Source organism: Aphelocoma coerulescens, chromosome 18 (genome assembly GCF_041296385.1).
Source record: "Aphelocoma coerulescens isolate FSJ_1873_10779 chromosome 18, UR_Acoe_1.0, whole genome shotgun sequence".
NCBI classification, from domain to species: domain Eukaryota; kingdom Metazoa; phylum Chordata; class Aves; order Passeriformes; family Corvidae; genus Aphelocoma; species Aphelocoma coerulescens.
The window spans coordinates 7,108,426-7,132,018 of record NC_091031.1 but is presented as its reverse complement, the minus strand read 5'-3'; the positions used below and the strand labels follow the sequence as shown (position 1 = coordinate 7,132,018).

At 50.4% G+C, this 23,593-nt stretch overlaps 1 protein-coding gene across 2 annotated transcripts; it reads right to left on the bottom strand.

Annotated features, from left to right (window-relative positions):
* Positions 1-1,207: 1,207 nt before the first annotated feature.
* CDR2L (cerebellar degeneration related protein 2 like) lies at positions 1,208-21,036 on the bottom strand. Of its 2 annotated transcripts, none has more exons than XM_069032660.1 (5): positions 20,525-21,036; positions 8,030-8,142; positions 6,523-6,671; positions 5,450-5,614; positions 1,208-3,966 (listed from the first exon to the last, which is right to left on the bottom strand). In XM_069032660.1, exons 1-5 carry the CDS (start codon positions 20,601-20,603, stop codon positions 3,081-3,083), a joined length of 1,392 nt encoding a protein of 463 aa, XP_068888761.1. In that variant the 5' UTR covers positions 20,604-21,036; the 3' UTR covers positions 1,208-3,080. The 2 variants fall into 2 exon arrangements, with proteins under 2 accessions (XP_068888761.1, XP_068888760.1); XM_069032659.1 differs by lacking the exon at positions 20,525-21,036 and adding an exon at positions 8,316-8,515.
* Positions 21,037-23,593: the final 2,557 nt, after the last annotated feature.

Here is a 23,593-nt window from a genome sequence, read left to right as displayed (position 1 = left end):
GCCCTTCTGAAGGGTTATTCCAGCTGGTGGTACAGTGACTGATGGAACTGCACGTGTCTAAATGGCAGCTTTCAAATTCAGCATGAAAGCAGATTGTTGCCAAGCTGTGCCCTTGTTGATCTTAGTGCTGTCAGCTGAATAGGGTCACTGATTTTGCCAAATTCTGAAATTAAGAATTATTTCCTGTGACATCATACTTTTCCTCATCCCTTTTAATTGCATGCAGCAATTTTCCTTTTTGTCCTGAACCATGGGGGTGTGCTGTTAAGTAGCTGCTGCTCTCTGTGTTACACCAGTTTCTCTGGCAGAGTGGTTGCTCAGGACTACCTTGTTCCCTCTTAGTGGAGTTGTGTAGCTTTCCTTGGTGTTCCAAAAGCAATTGGAAAAGTTTAGATCAAAGGTGGCACCAGAGGCCAGAAGATGCTTATTTTCTCCTCCTTTGATCACTGAAAGCCTCACTTAAGGCAGGAATCAAGTGACTCTGACTCACACAGTCAATCAGGACGTGTATATATGGCCACTAATATTTTTGGATGCAGAAAAAATTTGCCCTCAGCACTTTGCTGAACATGCTGCTGATACACGGCAGCTGTGCCTTTGTCAAGCCAAGTACTAATATTGTGTTACTTACATCAGTCATTTTTGGGTTTGTGGTTTGCAAAAAAGGCCGAAAAAAATAGGATTTGAATTGGGAGCTTAGAAATTGTGTGGTTTTACAGAGACTTCCGAGCTGACAAAAGAGGGGTTTTATCGCGTGGCAGTGTTGGCAGTCCAAGTGCACAAAAATGTGTGTTATATAAATAATGCAGCAGAATAATTCAGCATATTCTCTTTCCTTTCTGCAAGGGTGCCTGAAGCACTTTCTTGACCCAAATTGTACATGAAAATCAAAGAATTAACTCTTGTGCTGTTCTTAAAAGTAAAAAGAGCTGTAAGAGCTGTGAGAAAATTGGTGTTTCTTTGTATTCAAGAGGAGAATAGAGCATTTAAAAATATATTTAATGTGTTGTGCAATTAACTGTGATGCTGATCCACATGGGATTGTTTAAAACAGAAAGTGAGGGTGATTCCCTTCCCACACCTTTGCAGCATCAGCTGACTGCGGGGCAAACACTGCCTGGCTTAAACCAACACTGCTACAAGTGCCAAATCAATGGGTGGTGAACGCTCCCAGGAAATCAACAACGCTTCTCTTGCTGTTGTTGTTCATTTTTATTTATTTTATTTTATTAGACAACTGCTTTCCATTATAAATAAATAAGGCATGAAGGTTCTCCATACTGTTGCAGAGCTGCTAGCCACAGCCGTGCGTGCAGCTCCTGATGTGTCGGGGGCCGTGGGGCACCTGGAAATGCAGAGCGTGGAAGAGCGGAGCAGTTGGTGGTTTTGAGGAGGAGAACTCTGGAGCAGGGGTGGTTTGCACATCACACTCCTGCCAGCTTACCTCTGTGGTACTCAGCTCAACAAAACAGGGTGGTTTTGGGGGGTTTTCTGCATTAATTCCATGGAGTGAAAGAAAGGTCGCTCCTTGTAGCATCAAAGCCCTGGACTTGAGGGATAATTCCATTTGAACAGTCTTCCCCTTCCAAAGCCACATTCTCATTTATTTATCTCAATGTTGCAGAAGTCCCAGTTGACCCAAGATTTTGGGATGTAAGCTGGTGAAAAGAGAATCCAGATGTAGCTGATGGTTGCTCCAGGTGGGTACAGAGTAGGTTGCTTACACTGAACTGCTGGGTTTTGTGGCTCAATGCTCAGGGTGTTGCCTAAGCTGTAATGAGATGCTGCTTCTCTGCCTAAAACATGTCTGACCGTACTAGGTCATCATCTAGTTCATGGAAATTGGACACTGGTGATTCCTGAGACTGCACTGGCCTTTTGGCTGCGTTTGCATGTCTGTGGAAGCAAAAGTGAGGAGATTTCAGTGCTGGAAAGGGAATTTGGAACATGAGAGGCAACAGTGTCTCAGCCAAGAAAGATTATTTTCAGCAGGAAGCTGAAATCTGTCCTTGTGGCTGGGGAGATGTTTGGAGCAGGAGTGAGGGGTGATGTGTGATGTGTGATCCGTGCTACTGCCAGGGCCAGACTCCTGACCCGGGAGATGCTGCATCCCCTGGCTTGTGTGCGAGTCCCTGGGAGTCAGTTTTGTAAGCCCATGCAAGCTGTTTTTAAGGAATTTGCTATGATGGGACAATGACAACCTCTTGAAGAGCACAGTACAGAAAGCTGGTACCCAGACCATGAGATGAGAGTGTGTCTCTGATATTGTAATAGCACTTCTTGTCTCACTATGGGAAAGCCCTGGGCACCGAGTTCCTACCAGGCACGGTGCTTCACCTGGGTTGAAACACCAGGGCAGATTTAAAGCAAGTAAATCCCATATGCCTGCAAGGTCTGGAGAGCGTGGACTGAAACACTGAGCGACGCTGATAGAGATGGAACAATCAGTTTTATGTTTCTCTTCAAGTTTTTCCAGTTGCAATGAGCTTGCATTGTAAAGAGCTGAAAAACCTGACTGATTAGAGAATGGCTTAAATAGCAAGACCATACTGCCCTTTGGGGAAGGCAGAGATAGATGTCTCTTGGGTTCAAGCGTAGGTTCTTAGCCATAAAACCAAACTGGAGGACTGGGCTACTGTGCTAGGGCAGCCCTTAAAGTTCTGATGGCTTTTTGTTTTACTTTGAGACGCTGTACTCCAGCTGTGGCAGGACACTGGAGGACATCCAGGCTTTTGCTTGCAGATAATTGGGCTGTAGGACAAGCTGAAAAAGAGTGGAGGGGGAGATTGGTTTCTTTTTTATCATGGTGGGGTTGACATTGCTGTTGTGATGTCTGGCAGCGGCAGTAACTCATGCAGAGATCCGTCATGTGGTTTCTGAAATCCTCTAACTACAATGTACAATTGTCCCAACACGCTGTCCAGAGCCCAAGCTTAAAAAAGTGAGTTGGGTCCCTGTGACGTTCTCTCGCTTGCAGACCTCTCGAACCTTCAAAGCAGAGGGGCCACGTGGCGTTTCCTGGGGCTCAAGAGAAGACGTGGCCATTGCAATTGCACGTGGGAGCAGTGCAGAGCGAGGACTCATTTGCTGCTCTTGTTTTTCACCTTTGTGGCATTGATGTCTGCTTTCGTTTTCTGGATGCGGGAGAAGATCTCCTTAAAAAGAGCCTTGTACTCGGGCTGGCTCTGCTCCAGCCGCTTGTCCACGGCGTCCACGTGTTTGCTGATGGTCTTCTCCATGGTTTTCCGCTCTTCCAGCTCGTGCCCCTCTCCTCGGAAGTCCCTGAAGGAGCTGTCGCGGGAGATGGGCCGGGAGGTCTGGACCCCGGTGTGGCGCACGCTGTCCTTGTGCTGCCGGCACTTGCTGAGGAGCTCCTCGTACTTCTCCAGCAGGGCGTGGTACTGCTCGTCCACCTCGCGCAGGATGGACATGCCCCGCTTGCGCACGTTGTTGGCGTGCAGGGTGTAATTGCCCTCGTGCCGGCTCACGGCGTCCTTGGTCACGATGGCGTTCAGGGCCGTGTCGCTGCAGCTTTTCCGCACGGGGTGGTTTGGGGAAGGGGTCATGGATGTCCCGTGGCTTTTCCCTCCCTCCTCCTCGGACAGGTCGATGTAATCTGCTTCTGGGGCGTTGTTCAGCGGCTCGAGGAGGGCTTCGGACAGGTTGTCCTCTCTGCTGAGCAGGTATTTCTTGACTTGTTTCATCTGCTGCAGCTCCAGGAGCTCTGCCTCCAGCTCCTTGATGCGCAGTTTGCAGTTCTCCATCTCGCACACCCGCTGCTCCAGGTCCGAGTACTCCTGGATAACCGAGGTGTACTCGCGCTCCACCCTCTCCTTCCGCTGCTTCTCCTGGTTCACCTGGGATCTCAGCGAGTTCACCATGGCTTGGAGACGCTCGTTCTCCCTCTCCAGCGGCTTCTGGTTGAATTCTGTGGAAGAGCTGTGGACTTGGAACGCATCCTCATACCTGAAAGAGGAGAAGGATGCTTGAGCGAGTCTGACCAAGCGATACTCCTGTGAAGGATTTGTGTTTTATTGTTATGTAAGTAACTCCACTGATGTCCAAAAAGGACACGAGCTCATGGAGTGAAGATGTGCCTTCTCCATGTGCCAGGAGACCACAAGGTGTGGCTGGGGGTCTTCTGGACACGGAGACAAACCTCTGTCCCACAGAACTTGCAGTTTTATTGGACAGCAGTAATAAAAGGAGGAGGGAAATGAGACCCTAAAAGGTAAAAGACCCATCTGATTAACAGACAAGCCACCAGCACTGCAGTGAAGCAAGAATGAGTGTTCAAGTGCTACCAGTCTGAGCTGAAAGTAGGTGGCTTTGGGTTTTTCCTGGTGGAGTCCATCAGCTGCTCTCTGCCCCATGGGTTCACCAACTACCCACTGCATATGGTGACAACCCCAGACCCACCCAGCCATATGTGCTTCTGCCTGTGCAGCCCTGTGATTGGGAGCTGCTCTGGAGGGAGTGAAGGAAGATTTACACGGCAAGGCAGACAGATTTTTGATAGAGGTGCCCCTTCTTCATTGCCTGGGAAGTGATAACAAGCACTTCCCCCTTCCCTTTGGGAATTTGGGTTTTTCTCCTCAGTGAAGCACCCATGGCATCTTGTTTGTTTAGAACAGATTGGAACAGTGCAAGGTCCATGGCTTCCCCTGGGAGGCATGGCTGTGGTGGGGGGTATTGAACAGATTTCAAGGCACTGAAGGGCAGCCTGACCTTCAGAGCCAACTGTGGAGCTGCAAGGGGACCCGAGGTCCTGTGGTATGGGGGGGAGAGTGGGACTGGGGGGAAAAGAACAACAGAGACATAAGTGGATTTTGCTGGGGGTCAGGTTTTGGCCTGATTAACATCCCCATTGCTGCTGCAGTGAAAATGTCTTTGGTTCATATCCTCTGGCAGAGGATGCTTTCAGTAACAAAGTTTATTGATTGCTTATCTATTTAAAGATCCCTCTTTTGTGGACAAAGCTGAGCAAGAAGTGCCCTCATGAGGTCAGTGAATTAACACAGTGGCCGGGTTTTGAGGAGGATTAAGGCTGCAGTAGTGCTGGAGGTGTTTGTACAGCACTTGGCAGCACGTGGTGTATCTGGCTGTGTGACTGGTGTTCCTGGGGAGTTCTGGAGTCACACAGCACAAAATGCACCATCTCAACTGCCTTTGGTGAGCCAGAGGTGCTGGTGCTGTGCTGGTTGGGGAAGGGAAGCATCACTGTGCTGGGATCATGCAGGCTCTGCTTTGCCAACACCACCTTAGGCAGGTGGGTTGGTGAGAGGAACATTCCCCCCTTCAGCTCCAGCCATGAGTTTCAGGCTCTGATGCCCAACCTCGATGTCTGAGGGCTTTCTGTGCACCCCCAGAGCGGCTCACCCACCGCCTCCCCTGTTTGTTTGTTTGTTTGGATCAGTTTGGAGGGGTGGCTGAAGCCAAGGCTCTGTACCTGGGGCTGGAGCACAGCTCCTTAAGGCAGGGGAAGGTGTGGATGGTTCGGCGCCGCTCCCTCTTCTCCCGCCGGATGCGGAGCTGCTCCAAGCTCCGCATTTCTTCCACCTGCTTCTGCAGCTCCTCCACCTGGTTCTGCAGCCCCTCGATCGTTTCTGTCAAGCTGCAGAGAGAGGAGAGAGCACAGGTGAGCAGTCAGGTGCTACAGGTTCCTAAAAGATGGTTTTTTCCTATAGAGAAAGCCAATCTAGGGAAGGTGCTTCCAGTTTCTAGTGTGTGCCCTAGGATCATGACAGCACTTGGTTGTTTAGGTTTTTTTTGTCTTTCTCTGTGTGGTCACTCTTGAGTGGGGTTGGTTATAAAAAAGGGCAGGGGGATTGATTTGAGTCCTTCTGTCCTCAAATCAGTTGGCTGAAAGAGTCACCTCTGGGACATAAGCACTGTCCTGGAATATCTCTGCACTTAAAACAAGTATCTATTCCTTTTGTTTATCTTGCAGAGAAATACAGAGACTGGGCAGAGATTTTGTTTTGTTCTGTCTGTGGATAGTTTGTAAAACACTCTGCTCAGAAACTCCTTGTCCACACAGTTGTTTGCAAACAATGATGCATTGCAAGGACGTGGCTTAGGCTGGTGTTTCTAGGGATGACCTTGATCATGGGCTTGTTTTAGGAAAGAAATATTACTGATAAACTGGTGTTTCAGTGTGGACTAGCCAGGGTTTCATGAGTTGCTGGATCTGTGCCTGGTGTCTCTGCTGGGCTGTGTGCTGGGGATCCTGATAGGATTATGTGCCTCTTCTTCAAGGAAACTCATCTGAGGAGAGGCTGCTGTGCCTCTCTCCAGGCAGTTTCAGATACTCCTTTATCCAGCCCTCATCCCAGGGATGTCTGTGCTGTGGCTGACCCCTGCTAACCAGCATTACTGCAACACACTTGTGTTCTAAATAGCTGCAAAACTGGGCTGATACGACAAGAGAATGGCTTAAATAGCAAGGACAGCCTGCACCTTGGGGCAGGGGAAAGGTGAGCTGAAGGCTCTTGCATCTTGAGGATCCAGGGGAGGCCATACCAGTGGATCTTCTGTTGGGATGTCTTGCTTTCCAGCACGAGCTTCTGGTTAGCCAGCTCCAGGTCCCGTGCTGTCAGGTCCAGCTGCTCGTAGACTTTTGCATGCTGTTCGTTCATCTGCCGCAGCATCTCCAGTTGCTTGGTCAGGTACTGCAAGGAAAAGTGAAGCATGAGCACTCCACGTCCAAAACTCAGGTTGTTTCACAAGCAGAAAATTCCTACAGCCTTTGCTTCCTCTGACAATGTGCTCTGTGGCTCTGCCTGGTTGAAGCCTCTTCCACAGATGAAATATTCATCCCCTTGCCCACTGTAAATAGTTTGAACTTGTAAATATGATTGAACTTCCCCTGCCCTCTGTGAAGGGCACTAACCTCAATGTCTCTCTATTCAGCTGCTTTTTTTATTCCCAGTACTAAAGAAAGTTGATATCCCTGGGACTGAAAGTTGACTGAAATTGGCCAGTTGGTTACTGGATCCTCTGACAGATCGATTGCAGAAGCTGTGTTTCCTTGGGAATTCAGGCTAAAACTCTTAGTCCGTGAAATATGAGAAGACCTGCAGTTCCTGTGGATTTGCACACCCTTTCCTGTAAGTCTGCCATTGCAAAATCTTATCCTGGGTAGACTGGGAAGGGAGCATCTACTCTGGTGCTCACTCTCAGCTAGTGCCAGATTCCAAATCCTATGGTGGACGTGCTTCTGGACAGGCTGCTGGAGGGGGGGATGGCTAAATCCATCCACTCGTTCCCTCAAACATCAGTTGTCTGATCCCTGCAGCATCGTGTGCTGCTCTTGTGAACTTGCAGCCCTCCTCTGCCCTGTGTCCTTTTAAATCAGAGGTGTCCAATCTTTTTTAACTCGCAGATCCCTCGAAGGTTTCCAGTGGATGAAAACCCTCCCAGGCACAGCAGGTTTAAGCCTCTAAGATCAGTTCTGCGAGCTCTTAGAAATACTGCCCTGACCTCATGGGATGCTTGAAATGGGGGTTAGATTGCAGCTCTTGGAGAAAGAGCTATTTAATGCCTCTAACAAAGGGGGCTGTGTTATGGGGGTGCCGAGAGGCCAGCTGGGAACAAACGCGATTCTGAGTCCCTGGGATCAAGGGAAAGCTGCAGCAGAGCAGAGAGAAATGAGTGTGAAGGCTGGTGGATGTGCAGGGGAAGGACAAACGTGGCCCAGATGCAGCCTGATGCCAAAATCCGGTGCCAAAATCTGGCGTGCACATCTGGGCAGTGAGTGAGGATGTGAGAAAAGGGAAAATGCCAGTTAGTGGGGGAAAGAGGCCCTCCCCAGGGCTGGGATGAGCTTGAACAGACTTTAATCCATCCTGCTTCAGGCACTTACAGAAGATACTTCAACTTCCATGCCCCACAGCACATCCCTGCCTTTCTGGTGGCATCTGAGCTTCTGGCACTGGTGGAAGTGCCCCTTTCCCACCTTCACCCTTAGTGACAGTGGTGCCCAAGCAGCCCCCATCCCCACCCCTGTCCTGACTGTGTCCCTACCTACCTCAATCTCCTGCACTTGCTCCTCGTTGGTGGCATACATCTGCTGCAGGGAGTCCTCCAGCTCTTTGTTTCGCTCCAGCAGTGTCTTCCCCAGCTCTGCAGCCAAGTGCAAGTCTGAAAAGCAGAGGGACAAAGCTGCTGTAGTTCCCACAGCTCCATGGCTGGGTGTGGTGGGATCTCCCCCTGCCGCCACCAGAAGTGACCCCACACCAAGCACAGCAGCACGTTTTTCATGGCACTGGTTTTACTGGCATGTTTTGACCTGGATGCATGCTCTCAGAACATACAGGTTCTGGCCTCCTGTTTTGCTGGGCTGCAGGAGTGAGGGGAGACTGAGCTCAGGGCTCTGCAGCTCCTCCATGCAATGAAGATTTGGTGCTTTGCTGGCTGCAAAACCCTTCTGCACTCCCTGCACACTGTAACCACGATCAGCCCAGAATCTGGGCTGTGGCAGGTGCTCAGCACCTCCATCCCCTATTGCTGAGAAGGGCTCAGCACCCATCAGAATAGAGCAAAGGGTTGATAAAGACCTGCAGGGCCTTGGGGATGCTCTGTAAATTATATTATTATCTCTAACGAAGGGAGTGCCTTGCCTTCCCTGTCAGCCTCCATCCATCACCCACTAATAGACTGACAGGAGTAATAAAACCCCACGTGGCCCGAGGGGGCTGGAGGCACCTCCCAGATGTGCCACCCTGGCAGCGCTGCAGTGGCTGAATCCGAGGCTCTTTCCCTGGGGCAGCTCCAGGGAAAGGACAAACTGCTTTGTGTTCACTCTCTGCCACCTCTAAACGCCCGTAGGAAGCTACCGAAATAGTTGGACTTCAGGAGAAGTGCAGGGAAAAGTAGATGTTGCCAGTGTGGTCAGTTTAAAATACAGTTTTTGCTGCTGGGGAAAGAAAAAGCCTCCAGGCCCTGTGAATCTTGTTGTTGGCCAAAGCTTGAGCACGCAGGTGATGCTGTTTGTGGGGCTGGGACAGCACAGCTGGCTCTGAGAACAGCCCTTTGCTTTTACAGGAGTTGGTTGTCTTCTTAAAGCCTGACTATGAGCACGTGGGTTTCATTTTTCCTGGTGCTTCTAGAGGTAACAGCTCTTAGGGTGGCAGAGTGCAAATCTGACTTTAAACCCTCCACGAGGAAGGGACACCAAGTCCTGGTGTGTGTTATTGCTCTTTGTCTCTCTGGTGTGGTTATCATGCAGCTGTAGGTAATTAAGGAGTGACAATCCTGCAGCATATGAGGGGACCTGGGTCTCCTGCCCTGGCATTTTCTTAGCCTGTGTAATGCTCCTCTCTAGTCTGCATCTAATGATGTGTTTTGCAAAGGCTCTGCCAGGGCTGAGCGCAGCTATAATTTTCTCCAGTACTTCATTTGGCCATGGAGTTGATTGGGAAAGAGAGATACTTGGTCACTAAGATAAGAAGGGGGGGGAGCCAGGACTCCTGGGATGTATTCTGTGCCTGGGAAAGCCCTGACCTCTCACACATGACAAAATGAGGCTCACGCTGACCTTGGACACAAGTGCTTGCCATGGGTGAGCTACAGCGCTGTCAGTGCCTGGGATGGGGCTTTCCTGATGGATAATGCTGTGCTGTGGGATGTGCTGATATGTTATTAGTTTGGGTGTTACTCGTGTTTCTTTCTGCTGGCTCCCCAGATGTGGTGCTGCCAACAGCTGCTCAGTGTGTCCTCGAATCTCCCCTTTCCATGGGAATGTGCTCTCCGGCTGTGCCCTGCATTGCAGGGTGTTATTATTAAAAGGGCTCTGACCTTTTTAATTATAATCCTCATCATTGCACAGTGACCCAGTCTGAGAGCTGCAGTTGCAGCTCTCCCTGCAATCAAGTTATTGGCACGTTTCCCCATGGACAGACCTCCTCCACCTATTTGGTTTTTTCCAAGCACCAAATTTCCCTAGTTTATAAAGTGCCCTTGGGAGACCCGAGTGTTTGCTACACCAGCTGGGGCTGGGGGAACAGCCAGATGCCAGCAGAGATGAAGGATAATTTGTGCCTTTAAGCTGCTTGGGGCTGTGTTTAATGTCAGCATCACCTTGCTACAGCCAGTGTTGTTGCTGGAGAGTGGCACCTTGGAAACCACATCCCTGGCAGCAAGCAGGGCCCCGATGTGGAGGTGTGTAGTGAGAGGGCTCTGTGCTGTGCTCCAGGTAATGAGTCAAGTGTGTCCCCGTCCCTGCGGATTACACCAGTGCTCTCCCACCATATGGCATCCAATTTAATCAGCTGGGGTTGAGTTAAGTGGATTAGGCAGTGCAAGACCCTGCATTGTAATTTAAAGGGCTCTGTCAGCAATAATTTAATGGGGGAAATGGGCAGCGTTTGGGGATGAGTGGGAAAGATGAATGGGGCTCAGCCCTGAGGAGGAAATTGAGTCTTCATTTCCATTTTGAGCATAAGGGCCCGGGAGACTCCAAGCTTGAAGGACATGGGGGAATTGATTCTTTTAATGTCTTTTAAGTGCCTTAGCCGTTGTCACACACACTCCCTCACTCTCTGCCCGCCAGCCAAAGCATCCTTGGTAATCCTGTCTCATCCACCCCCTTGTGCACGAGTCCTCTTCCCCACCTGTTGGTCCCCCCAGCCTGTGGAGAGGGAGGGGATGCTGTGTAGAAGTGCTTTAATGTCGTCTTTAGACCAGATCCCTCTTGATCTTTGTACTAATTGTGGCTCTGCTTGGGCTGAGGGAGCACACAGCTCCTCTCCTCAGAGACCTCGGAAACCTGAGGCTGAATTTGAAATTTCACCAAGTTGTTTGAGGGAGAAAAAGAACTGTTTAGGAGTTCAGGAATCCTTTCTACATAGTGCTGTGGTTTCCCCACATTTTTCGTATTCCTCTTTGCTTCTCCACGGTCAGATCAGCCAGCCAGTGCTGAAGGACTTGCCCTAATTTAGCAGATATGCTGATGCCTCCCTTCCCCCTCCCCTCTGGATGCAGGAGGAGAAATAAAGTGCTGTGTGTCCGCTCGATGTGCCCCATCCCTCCACATCCTGCCTGTGCTGGCCAATCCTGACTGTGAAATGGCCAATGTTCATCTTCAAAAATGGGGTCTCGATGCTGCCAAATCCTATCGGGAGAGAACTGTGGAAGCAAACTGTCCCGGGCAGCCCCAGCCTGGTGCCCTGTGGCTCCCTGTATTGCAAGCACTGATGTGACCCTTCTAATTAACACCAGCCAAGGAGATGTGCTGTGTTCCCAAACAAAGGGCTGTGCCTATGGAGCACTGGAGGGGAGGGATGGAGGCTGCATTTCCCTGAAAGCTTCCATGGGAAAGGCCTCTGAGCAAGGAGGGTGGGGATGAGAAGAGAGACCATATGGTGGGAAGGAAGCGGGAGCTGACTCCAAGCAGTGCTTGGTACAGGGGAGCAGGGCTGGGCAGAACATCAAGGAGGCACTGTCCTGGAGCCGCAGCAGCAGGAGAGCAGCAGCCCAGCTATAATTCTGCTGCCTCTGTGCCATTGAGGAAACTTGAAAAAACCCCATCCTCGTGCAAAAGCTGTAGCAGGTTGCCTTTGATGGAAGGAGGCTGAGGGACAAACTGCAGGGTATTCCCTCACGGCAGCATCGTGTGGCAGTGCTGGCACAGGCGGATGTTCCCTGCATGGGGCTGCGGCAGAGCTGGGCGCTTCCCCAGCCTTACAACAAGGCTCAAAGAGGATTCGGAGCTGTTTCTGCCTTCCCAGTGCTGGCCTGCATCTGTTTGGGCACAGCACTCTGCCACAGCCCGCTCTCTGGAGGGGTTTCGTCCCTCCAGCACCTCCTGGCTGTGGCTTTGGGAGAGCATAAGCCTGGTGCCGGGCAGGTTTCGGCTGCTCTTGGCACGATGATGATCTGGTAGCTGTTCAGATGCTCTTCGTAAATGCGGCTTTCTGGAGGAAGCCACCATCTGGTGCAGCTGCTTTGGACTTTCCCCTGTCATCTCTCTTGCAGCGAGGGATTCTCATGTTTAGGCTGTGAGAGAACACACTGGGGATGCTGCACTTGGCTCCTCACCTTTAATAAACCAGCCCTGTCCCTGTCCTGCAAAGCCAGCAGCTTGCAGGGGGGCACAGAAGTCCTTTGCTATGTGGTGCAGATGAGCAGGGGCTTATGGATTTGCAGGTCCCTTTCAGCTGAGCATCTATAAAGGAATTACTTGTGGCCCCTTCCTAAATGTGGGGCTGTGGAAAGGGCTGCTCCTGCCCTGTGCTGCACACGGGGACTGCATCCGCTGAAGAGCAGGGAGGAGGGTGTGGAGGTCTCTGGAGGAAGCTCAGGGTGCTTGTAAGCTGATGGATGGGGTACATTGAGAGTTAAGAACTGATGTTTAATGCTGTTGACGTTTAATTTAATGGCATTTGCTGTCTGCTCCATTACACACGGGTACTTAAAGTCAAGGGTGGGTGCAATTATTCCTTTCAAAGTCTAAATGAATGATGCTATGCTGGTTTACCCCGGGGTAGGGTATACTTGCTGCTCATTTATTTTCCTTCTTAGTTGCAAGGGATTGTGCTGTCTGGATATATTACAATGAAGATCAGCTTTTGTGTATCACTTACTGCTGCTCCATGGCAGGTGATGGAAGCAATCTCTGTACTTGGCCTGTGTAAGGCATTGCAATGGAACTTGCTGGGGTGCAGGGAAGCAAATGCCATCTGGCAACATCTTAAAAACAACCTGAAAAAGCCTTTTCAACATGCCCCTTCCACAGAAGATCGTGTTTCCCAAGGCCAGGCAGAGCTTCCAGAGACTCACCAGTGTTGCTGCTGGGACATGGATTCCCCATCCCTTTTACACTGGTGTAACTCAGACACTGCTGCTCAGTTCAGCTTTGTACTTGGTGTCCTGTGTGTTTTTTGGCAGGATCTGCTACTTTGGTGTAATGTGGTGTTCCACAAAGGCAGGGCTTGCTTTGTAAAACAGCCCCAATGAAGCAGGTGGGGAAAAGCCTCTGTTGGACTGGGTGAGAGCAAATGGGGTGTGCAAACCCTTGGCAGTACAGCTGCCTCCTCCTCCTCTTCCTTCTCCCCCTTTCAAGCTGTGGCTCTCGCTGGGCTGAGCTGATGTTGGTCACACTGGCATTTTCGTTACCCTAATGAGATTTGCTGGATTTCCTGCTTGGTTTTTTTCTTCCTTTTCTTTCTCTTGTGTAATCTATTACGTGCTCCTGTGCTTCCTTTGGCTTTGCAAGTGTCCCTGGTGGGGAGCCTCAGGTAGTGGCAGGAGGGTGTTTGGCAGGGGGTCAAGGCAAGCCCAGTGCACTGAGAACAGCTCCTTCCATGCTATCTTGAGCCCCCTGAGCAAAAGTGGCATCACCAAGGAGTGGAAATCCCTGACAAGGCGCTCAGGGATGCACTGTCTGTGCTGTGCTGCAGAGAAGCCCTCCAGCTCTCTCAGCCCCTGCTGCTCCCTTCCTTCTGTATTTTTCAGTTCTATTCAGTGTTTTCTTTATCTGTTCTCCTTTATTCTTCTCAGATGCTCACCAGACATTTCAGATTTAATTTATACCTTCTCTGGCTTCCCTCTTATCATCCTGCACCCCAAATTCTCCCCTGTATATCAATGCTTGAGACCCAGGATGGTCACCTCTGCTTACAAGCTGTGTTTCTGCAAGCACACACAGAGCAGCCCCATCCCTGTGCCCACAGCAATTGCTGTGCCTTTTGCCAAGCTGTTAGAGCGTGAGAACACAGAGGATGTTATTAGACCATGGCTGAGGCCCCATCTGCATCTTTTCCTGCTGTTCTCTTATCTAAACAGCCTCAGTGCCTGTGTTTGCCTTATAGGCTTAAATGGTTTGAAAGAGCTTGGTGACTGGTGGCTCTGAGGCTCTGATAGTGCACCTGGATCAGAATGTCCTAAATAAATATATACAAGTGGGGCTATTGAAGAGAAGGAGCAAAGAAAGAGGAGGGAGAAAGGCAGCCAGAGCTTTCCTGCGTGCGCTCCTCCCCTGGGCAGCAAATCTCCAACTAATTAATTATGTTGGGTTGCAGAAAACCGTGAATAAAGGCTTCTACTCTTTTAAAGCTAAAGACACAGGCATGTGGATGGCTGCCACGTGGCAGAACTCCTCTCCCCTGTGTGTTTTGGGGGCAGGAGGTTGTAAGTGACACAGGATGGACAAGAAGGATGAGCACCGGGGTGGTCAGCACAGTGCTGTGCACGTGCAGAGCCCCGAGCAAAGGCGCCCTGCGAAGGACAGGTCACTGTGCTCACGTGGCAGGGACGGTGCCCACAGCACCGGGCTGCCACAACCGTGACACTTCTCCTGCCCTGCTCCTGATCACACAACATATTCCCCTACTCTGAGCCATTCCCAGCCAACTTGGATGCCCTTGTTCCCCTCTTGCTGGAGGGAGGCAGGTGGAACCACTGATCCTGAGTGATTCGGACACTCGGGGAGCAAACATTCCAGCACAAATGTCACTTTGCAGCTGTAGCAGCCCCCAAGACCCCTGCCAACACTGCCACTGCTGGTTACTTCTGTCTGCTACCTCTCATGTCCAGAGGCATATAGGTACAGAGACCTTTCTTCCACAGCCACGTGTTACAGCTAAATGCAGAAACAGCCTGACCCTCTGCAGCAACACCAAAAACCTGCCCACCTCTTATCTAGCAGCCCTTTTTCTTGACTTTGGAGAAAAGTGTATCATCTTGCAGAGTGCTGCCCCACTACTGCTCCCTTCCCATCTGCTGCTGGGGAGGTTAGGGAGCCCTGTTCCTCCAGGCACTCAGCTCACAGCCCAGCTGCCTTGTGCCTGGCTGTTGGCACAGGCTGGAGATGCTGCCCATGTGGAAAGAGATCCTGACCTCAGATGAGTGATCCGTGCTGTTTGTGCAGCTGCACAGGAATAGCACAGGGCTGTAACCTTCCAGTGTGAGTTTCCAGGGAAAGGGAGTAATGGAATACTTGATGTACTCTCAAAATGGTGTTATGTCCATCACTAGTTCTGAACAGGATGCAGAGCAATACTTCTTTTGGCGGCCCAACACCAAAACCAGTGTCCCTGACACAGTTCTGCTGCCAAGACTGATGCTCATGGGATGTGCTGTGCTGCTCCTTGCTCTGCCTCCTCCTGCAGGCACCAGTGCTTGGTCACCACCTCCCAGTTCAGGTGCCTTCCCAGGACTCAACACTTGCTTGTAGACCAAGAAAACTTGGAGGATGGCATGATCATGTCCTTGCTCCAACTGCTGTTGCTGCAGCTGCATATTTGGAAGAGGCCAACATGGACCTGGATATTACACACTCAAAGGTCTGAATTCTTCAGGGATGAGGCAAATTAACTGAGCAGGGCCAGGGCAGCTGCACAACACATGGGGTAGACTACAGTGACTTCCCAGAAAGTTGCAGAGGAACAGGCTGTTTAAACCATTAGAACTGTCTCTTGGAGAGATGGTTTATAACTATTTGTAAAATACACATGGAAAAAAAGGAAAAATAAACTGTAACATAAAATCCCTTTGAAATTCCCAGCTGTGCAAAAAGCAGCAGTTGTGTAACATGTGGTCTCCTTCCTTTGGGGTGTTTTGTATTTGAGATATTTTCCTAAATTCTTGGCTCATGTACCTGTTTTGGGCAGATTAAGTAGAAGCTTTGGAAGTCCTGAAGATATGTTTAGTGTGAGCGCAGAGATCTGTTGGAGTGAGATGAGGTGGGAATTTAGCACTGTGCTGCTCTGGGAAAGCCTTTTGGGAGAGGAGATGGAGTGTGTGAGTGCGGGAGTGAGCGAGCTGTGCGTTATCCTGAGTGCTGGCACTGCTTTTAGCAGGAGCAGGATGGGACCCTGGTGCTCTCACTGCTCTAAGTGGTTCCTGCCTGTCACACTGAGTCAGTGCATCTGCCCTGTCACCAGCCAGCACTGGCTGGTACAGGAGCAAAGAAAGAGGATTGGAAAATGCTGGGGTGGGGGGACAGGCTCCACGTGCAGCGTGTTAGTGGCCGGTGCCTTGGCTCCCAGTCCCTCAGGCTCAGAGCCACTGGAGGAAAATGTCCTTCAGGATTCAGACCATAAATCCTTCATACACGGCCTTGCCAAGGAGAATTGCCACTGTTAGCTGATTGTTGCAGGATATGAGAAACTCTGATTTTGGTGTGGTTTGGTTTTTGTTTGTTTGGTTTTTTGTGGGGTTCTTCTTTGGTTTTGTTTGTTTGCCTTTTTTCTTTCCAGCTGTTCCTCTAATTCTGCTCCCTCCCACAGCTGGAAGTATGTGCCTGGGTTCAGCAGAGAGGAGCTTCTGGTCTCTCAATGAAAGTTGCTGTGTGGGGCTTTCTTGTGTCCCTTTTTCTTGCTGCCTTCATGTAACAGGGGAATTTTCCCTCTAGGAAAATACATCTATATATATTCTTTTTTTCCCCCCTCATATTTGGAGCCTCTCATCCCTTCCTTAGACTAACCTGTCATCTTATTTCCCTTTCTCCTGTGACTTTTCTAGTCCCTCTTGTCATTCCTAAGCAGCTCAGCAATTAGTCACTGAAAACTTTCCACTTCCATAAGCTACCTGCTGTACTGTACTGCTAAATAAATAAGTGGCTCAGCTACTGCAGGCAAAGCTCTGTCCTTCTGGCTTGCCTCTGGGGAGGGAGGGAGGGAGGGGAGTTAACTGCTGTGCTCCTGGAGGACAGGCAAGGTGTGTGCCTTGTCCCTGGACTGCTGGGATAACTGCATCATGAGGGGCAGAATATGGAGTTTCAGCAGCTCCCCCATGCAGTGAATCCTTTGGGGAAGCTGATAACGGATTGCAGGGCTCTGGACCACCTGGGTGGTGCAGGTAAGGGTGCTGGTGGGTGCCAGGATGGATCCCCTGGGCTCACTCCAATCCCAGGATCTGGCCACTGGAGCACTGGTGACCCTGTGTCTTTACACGGATGAGTTCGAAGTGGTGCAAGCTCAGCACCTTGTGTCATTTTCCTTCTTAGCACACAAGCAATCAGATGCTTGGCAAGAGGAGGAGGACTTTAAAAAGATCCTTAAATCCGGAGACCTTTAGAGGTTACAGCTGTAACATCCTAAGCCTGCATTGCAGATGGTTTGGCCCAAAAGTTTCTGTGGCTGCCCAGGACAATTGGTCTCACAATGGCAATGAGGTGATGTGCTGGTTCTTGCACTTCCTCTGGTCCTGCTGCCTATCTCAGAGCAGTGAGAGGCTGTTTATTGACATGGGAGGAATCACCCCACACTTATAGAATCCCACAATATGCTTAGTTGGAAAGGACCCATCAGGATCATCAGGTCCAACTCCTGGCCCTGTGCAGGACACCCCAAGAATCTCCCCATGTGCCTTAGGCTATGGTTAGGTCCAGAGAGATCATAAGGGTGGCTTTGAGGGGCCTCCTCTTGGGCTGCACTCTGCTCTGAGACCTGAATGCTGGCAGGGGGATAGGGAGGCTGGGAAGATCAGGGAATGCAGTGGGATGACTGCAAGGACTCATCTTGGGAGATTGCTGCGGGGGAGTTGATGGCTGGAAGTGGCTGGCAGAGCTGCTGGGTCTGTTTGGATCCAGATGCAATTGAGTTGGCACACAGCCCTCCCAAACACAAACACTCCTGATGAACAGGAAAGGTGCCCCCACTTATCCGCAGCTCAGACTCTCTAATTTTAGCTCATTCATTCTCTTGGGGTCTGGCTGCACGTAGGCCGTGTGCGCAGGGTGTGATGCAACTGTAGCCACATCATCAGTTCTCAGCAGCTGGAAAAAGCTTCACCAGAATTGTATCCTGGTTTTAACACTTAGAGGCACAGACTCCCCAGCCCATGGAAGGTGGCTGGACCAAAGCAGCACTGATATCTGTTCATGCTTACAAAGCAATCAGCTAAGTCGTGGTACCAGGGAATTGCAGCTCCATTTTTACTACTTTCCTCAAATCAGAAAGCCTTCCCAGAGGGAACATCATTACAAAGGAAACCTCACAGGACACCACTGCTGTTACCACGTCATTGCTGCAGGTCCTGGCTGAGATTTGAGTCTCTGCTTCTATGTAATAAGGCATCTTGGTATAATGCCTTGAGCTACAAAGTGTTACAGTTTGCAGGAAACAGGTAAAGGAATCTGAAAAGCACTGGCTTAATCTGAAGGAGGCTGGAAGGGCCTTGACACTGGGGACCAGATCTTGCTGCTTCCAAAGCATGTGGTGGATGCAGCCAGTTGCTGTGGACACTTTAGGGGAAAGAAAGAGTGATTGGGATTTATTCTTTTGAAAAAATCAGTTACTTTGGCAAGGTGAAACTCATGGAGGATGAGGAGGAAAGTAACAGGTGCTTGGTGTGGAGCTGGAGGCATGATTTCCACTCTGGTGCTAAAATGGTTAATTAACATAATCATCGCAGAGCTCCCAGTTAAGCCATCTGTTGCTTAGCAAACAGTTTTGGATGTAAATGTAATAAATATTTGATGATGCTGTGAAATGACGATAAAGGCCCAGCAACCAACTGGTTCACAGAAGAACCTTCTCTGCTCTCCTAGCTTGGATTGTTTCCTGTTTCTCCCACCGCTCGCTCCTAAGGAACGGTCTTTAAGCCTCTGCTTTTGTCCTCTGCCCTCTGGCGCTGCTGCCAGGCGTGGGTTTCTGTGCGACCCTGGGCTCTCGGCATGCCAATCCTCTTAGTAACGCCTCTAATCATGCCACGCTGGATGTCTTGTGCTGCGCTTCCACCCCCCATTCCCAAACCAACAGCTCCACGGCTGTGCCGCCACCAAAGACCTCTGGGTGTCATGCAAAGGCGCAGTGTATGTGGACAAAGTCTAGCACTGTCCTTCGTGATGCTTTGTGCATCATGCAAATTAATTACGGTTGTAATTACCCTGTAGGACCTTTCCACTTGGCTGATTCCAGTTAAAGCCTTCCCACATCTCTCCTTCTGAGTTTGTGCAAGCCTGTGCAGCCCCTATTCATAAACAGGAGGCTGCAAGCCCACAGCTGGGCTTTGTTTTGGGTTTGTGTTTTCCTCCAGTTCCGTATGTGCTCAAAAGTGGGGCCTGTCCCCAGCATCAATCCATCATCTGGAGACAGTCATTCTCTATTTAGGCTGCTGGGGCAGAGCTGGGAATGTGGCCTGCAGTGGGAAGGTGCTTTTATTGTTGTGAGCCAGTTGTACAGTGCCAGTGCTGACTCATGAACCTGACACCAGGGACAGCGTTAGGCTAAAAATCAATTGGTCCCACGTTGTTCAACACTCCCTATATTCATCCCTAGTTCTGCTGTTCCTCAGCCTGCATCCTGCCCCTGGACCAGTGCCCAGGCCCCTTGTGAGCCATGGGAAGACGTCACCCAGAAATGTGAATTTCTGAGCATTCAAAGGCTGCACTGTTTATCCAGCTGATAGCTCCATCTCCGTGCTCTTGGCTTCGTTTGAGTGTTGTGTTTCAAAGAACAGAGCCCAGTATCCCACTACTTCCTGCTAATTGAGAAATCAGGGTTAAAGCCCAGCTGTGACAATCCCTGGGGGGCTGGTTATCATTCCTTGCTGGGCCCCTGTCCTGCAGCTGAAGTTGTATAAACTTCAACTCATGACATAACGTACTGGAGCAATGGTGGGCTGAGGCACTGCAGCTGGACTGCACATCCCTGCTGACAGTCAGCTGGGAAAAGCAAATATAAAACTGTACCTATAGTGCAACATGCTGGAGGGGAACTGTGTTTAGGTAGGAATGATTTTTTGCTATGCGTTGGCAAATCAGTTCAGTTCATTCCTGGACCGCTGGCCTGAAATGGGACTTCTTCCAGTTATTTACTTACTGCATGTTGAATCAAAATATTAAGATAAGAAAAATAATATTTAAAAAAGCCCCAAATACTCACAGGCAACAATTGTCCAGCCTTAGGATAAACATTCCATTGAACTAGGTACAGTTACTTCAAAGCAAACTACACAAGTGTACGTTTATCTTCTAACACGGCTATTTTTGCTGTTTGAAACTTGGCCTTGATTTTTTCTTCTCTTCCTCTATTTTTCCTGGTTTTATGGCTGATTGGAAAAATCTCCAGAAGTAATTAGGTGACTAAGAAGCTGAATATCCCTCTGGATTTGGGCTTGGATAGCAAAAGATTTTGAGAGACTTTCAGCATCCTCAGCAATACATTATTTCCCATGTATTAATTTCTAACTAATGTGCCTGGTAACTCTACCTTGGACTGCTCTGAAATAAAAGCAGTATCAAAACTAACCCTGCTTGATTCTGCTTGCAGCAAGTTTTTTGGGGAACCAGCTTTCTTGGAGATGTAACACAACAAATTATTTACTGCCCTGGTGCTCAGGACAGCTCTGGGCTCCCTACCTCTATCCGTTGGCTTTAAACTTTCCTTGGCCAGGACAGTGGTTTGGAGCGGCAGAGCCGAGATTTGCCGCTGCAGGATGAGGTGCTGGCTTTGCCAGCCAAACAGCAGACCAGAGAGAAGGTATCCCACCCTCCCATCCCCGGGGTTTGCCCGTTTTCTTGCCCGCGCATCCCCTGGCCCACCATCCCTGGCAGCTTGCGGCGTGCCCCCATCCTTACCCTGCTCCAGGTCCTGCTGGTCGTACCAGGGCTCCTCTTCCTCGCTCTGAAACTCCTCCATCCTGTCGGCGCTCAGCATTTAGCACCAGCGGCCCGGGGAGACGCGCAGCATCCGCCGAAGGAGGCCCCGCCGCCTCCGAACCGCGGAGCGGGATGGATGCGGGGATACGGGCAGGGATGCGGGCGGGGATGCGGCCTCGGTGCCCCGGCCGGGCCGGGAAGGAGGAGGTGGCACGACGTGGCAGCCGGTGCCTGGCCGCTGCCCCGGCTCTGCGTGTCCGGAGGGGCGGCTTCCTCCTGCCTCCAGGGCCGGGGGGGCTCCGGAGGGGGGGATGCAGCGGGGACGTGGCGGCCGGGGCGGGGGGCACGGCTTGCACAGGGCTGGGGGATGCACAAAGGAAGGAAGAGGGCCCGGCGCAGCCAGGCAGATCCTCGCTCCGCAGCTCGGTGGGGACCTCTAGCATGGAAATGCTGCAAAGAAAACCGGCGAGAGGGAAGGGGGAGGCGAGGCGAGACCGGCCTCTTTCGCCTCCTTCTTCTCCGCCTCTGCCTCCTCCTCTCCGCCCAGCCCTGCCGCGGACAGCGGGGCGGGCGCGGGGCTGCGGGGAGAGGGGCGTGGGGTGTCGGGGTGGGGCTCACTCGGGCTGCGAGGACGGGGAGCTGTCCCGCAGTGCTCCTGCTCGGTCCCTCCCGGCTGGGAGGTCTGCCACGAGCAGAGCTTGCGGTTGGAATGCCGTGTCCTGGCCTTTCCATGCGCTTCGCGGTGGCTTGGGACAATTATCGGGACCTCTCAGTGGAGGTGTCAGCGTCTTCTCTGCCTTGCTGGGATTGTGTGGGTTGTTCTTCAATAAGATCATCCACCCTTCCTTAGCTGGGGCTGCAAAAGGGGACACCCCATACAAACAGCCCCACAGCATCACCTCAGTGTGGTGTCTTCCTCCAACCCTATGTTGTTTTGCACTCTGATGGGAAATCAGTGCCTCTGTTGCAGGTTCCTCTTTAATTTCTCTTACCTTGCTGAAGGACTGAGTGAGTTTAAAATTCAGGGAACTGAGGATTTATACAGTTCTGAGGAGGAAATGTGTCTGTTACATATAAGTAAATTCAGAAAAAATCTTGGGATTTTGGTACTTGCTTTTCACCTTAATAGAATAAGGGTTAGAGATGGTGGTCTTTCTCCTAGCTGGAGTTTGGTCCAAGGGAATTTATTTGTGCTTGTCAGCCCTGGAATCTATCAGATTCTAAGGTCCAAGTCAACTCCTGTGGCAGTAACACTGGGTTTAGGTGATGATTTTTTTTTTTTGACCTTCTGTGTGATGGAATTCCATGGATTTATATTTGATTGCATTACCTTGCAGTGATGCCTACAGAAAAGGCAATATAAAGTGTCTATGCAAGAGCAGCAGACTGTGCATCCAGAAAAGATGGGATTTGTGTCAGAAAACTCTATCCAATCCAGCAGTGACAGGCAGCTGGGAGCCCCTGGATGATTAAAGTGAGGGCTAGTACTCAGCTCTTGTGTACAGCAGCAGAGGAGGGGGATAAAGCTGGGAATAAGAGAGGAATTATAGACTATTCCTCTCCCCTTTTCTCCTCATAGACCTCTCCATGACACATACACATTCTGAAAATTCAGTAGCTGCCTGGAAATTCATCTGCCTTAATACACAGACCAGAATCAAGGATTTTCTTTAACCTGGCATTTATAACTCAGCAAACATAATCAAGCATTTCTGGTGCATCTGGGAGAAGGCCATCTCTAAGTCCTAGATCTTTTTCTAAGCAATTTTAATACAGAAATGGGAAAATCTTAACTTTCTCACACCTACTGAAGAGTCATGTGGACAATGCCCTTAATGACATGCTTCAACTTTTGGTCAGCCCTGACGTGGTCAGGCAGTTGGACTAGAGTTCTTCTATTATTTGTGAGAAATAATTGCTTTTGAAAAGTATTCTGTTCCTAACAATAAATTCATATAATTTATCTGTATATTGTAGCCATATTGAGTGCTTGGATGCAAAGTCCTAGGCTGTTGGGCAGCAAAAGCCAGATTACATGATTTTGTGAAAACATTTTTTCCTGTAGGTTTTACGAGAATGTCTCAGATCTGATATGTCACTCAATCGAATAAAAAACCACTCCTGTACAGGTTATATGCCAACAAATGAAAATTCCCACAGTCTGCCCCAGCTGGAGAGTCAGCACATTGCTTTCTTTTGCAGAACGATTGGAATTACCTCATTTCCTCTGAAGAAAAGAGGTTTGCAGAGCTGAGCATGTGAAATGTAACTCAGGGACACCAAAAAGACCTGCTTGCAGTTCACAGAGCTGCTCGGAGCAGAAAACTGCGACGGTGGCTTCAAAGGCAACACTGAATGCCCTCAAACAGCTGCTTTGAGGTGTTCAGTGAGTGCCAAATCCTGAATTCCCAGCACCCAGGGTTATAAAACATCCTCTCCTTCTGTGTGGGTGGAATTTCATTAGGGTTAATGGGCCACCACATGCAATGAGCTCCTCATAAGGTGCTCAAACAGGGTCTGTGGTACAAGCCTGCTTGTTCTTGTCTCCTTTCAACCCAGGACTAGGGACAGGCTGGAGCTGGCTGTTGTCCTGGCATCGTGCTTGCACCTCTGAACCATCCAGGCTTGGGAGCAGGCTCTGGGTAGTGGCTTGACAGAGCTGTCACTGGGCTTGTGCCCGAGAGCAGCCTGGCACAGGAGCTTCAGGGGACAAAGGCTGTGGGCAGAGGAGTGGGAAAAGGGGCAAGAAAAGGGGAGGAGGGATGACATGATGGGAGAGGACCTTGATGCAGGATAAGGCAAAGGATGGAGCAGAAGAGAAGGGCTGTAAAGGAAAGCGAAGGGCAGAGAAGGAGGGGGGACCGTAGGCAGGAGGGGATAGCGAGGAAGAAGAAATGAGAAAAGCTGTGCTCTGCCGTGAGCGGAGATGAGGGAGGGTCTGTGGGGACCACGGCCTGGGGAGAAAAGTGTGGGAAGAAAAGGAACGGAGGGAAAGGACTGCGAGAAGGAAAGCGTGAAACGGCGGACGGAAGGCAGGCGGAGGTGGGA

Excerpts from the sequence above, each read along its gene's own strand:
- CDR2L (XM_069032659.1), bottom strand. The coding sequence starts at position 8,499 with ATGGAGGTGCTGAGCACCTGCCACAGCCCAGATTCTGGGCTGATCGTG. Across the intron at positions 8,143-8,315 it reads AAAACAGGAGGCCAGAACCT|ACTTGCACTTGGCTGCAGAG; the intron begins GTATGTTCTGAG and ends TCTGCTTTTCAG. Across the intron at positions 5,615-6,522 it reads TCCCAACAGAAGATCCACTG|CTTGACAGAAACGATCGAGG; the intron begins GTATGGCCTCCC and ends CTCTCTCTGCAG.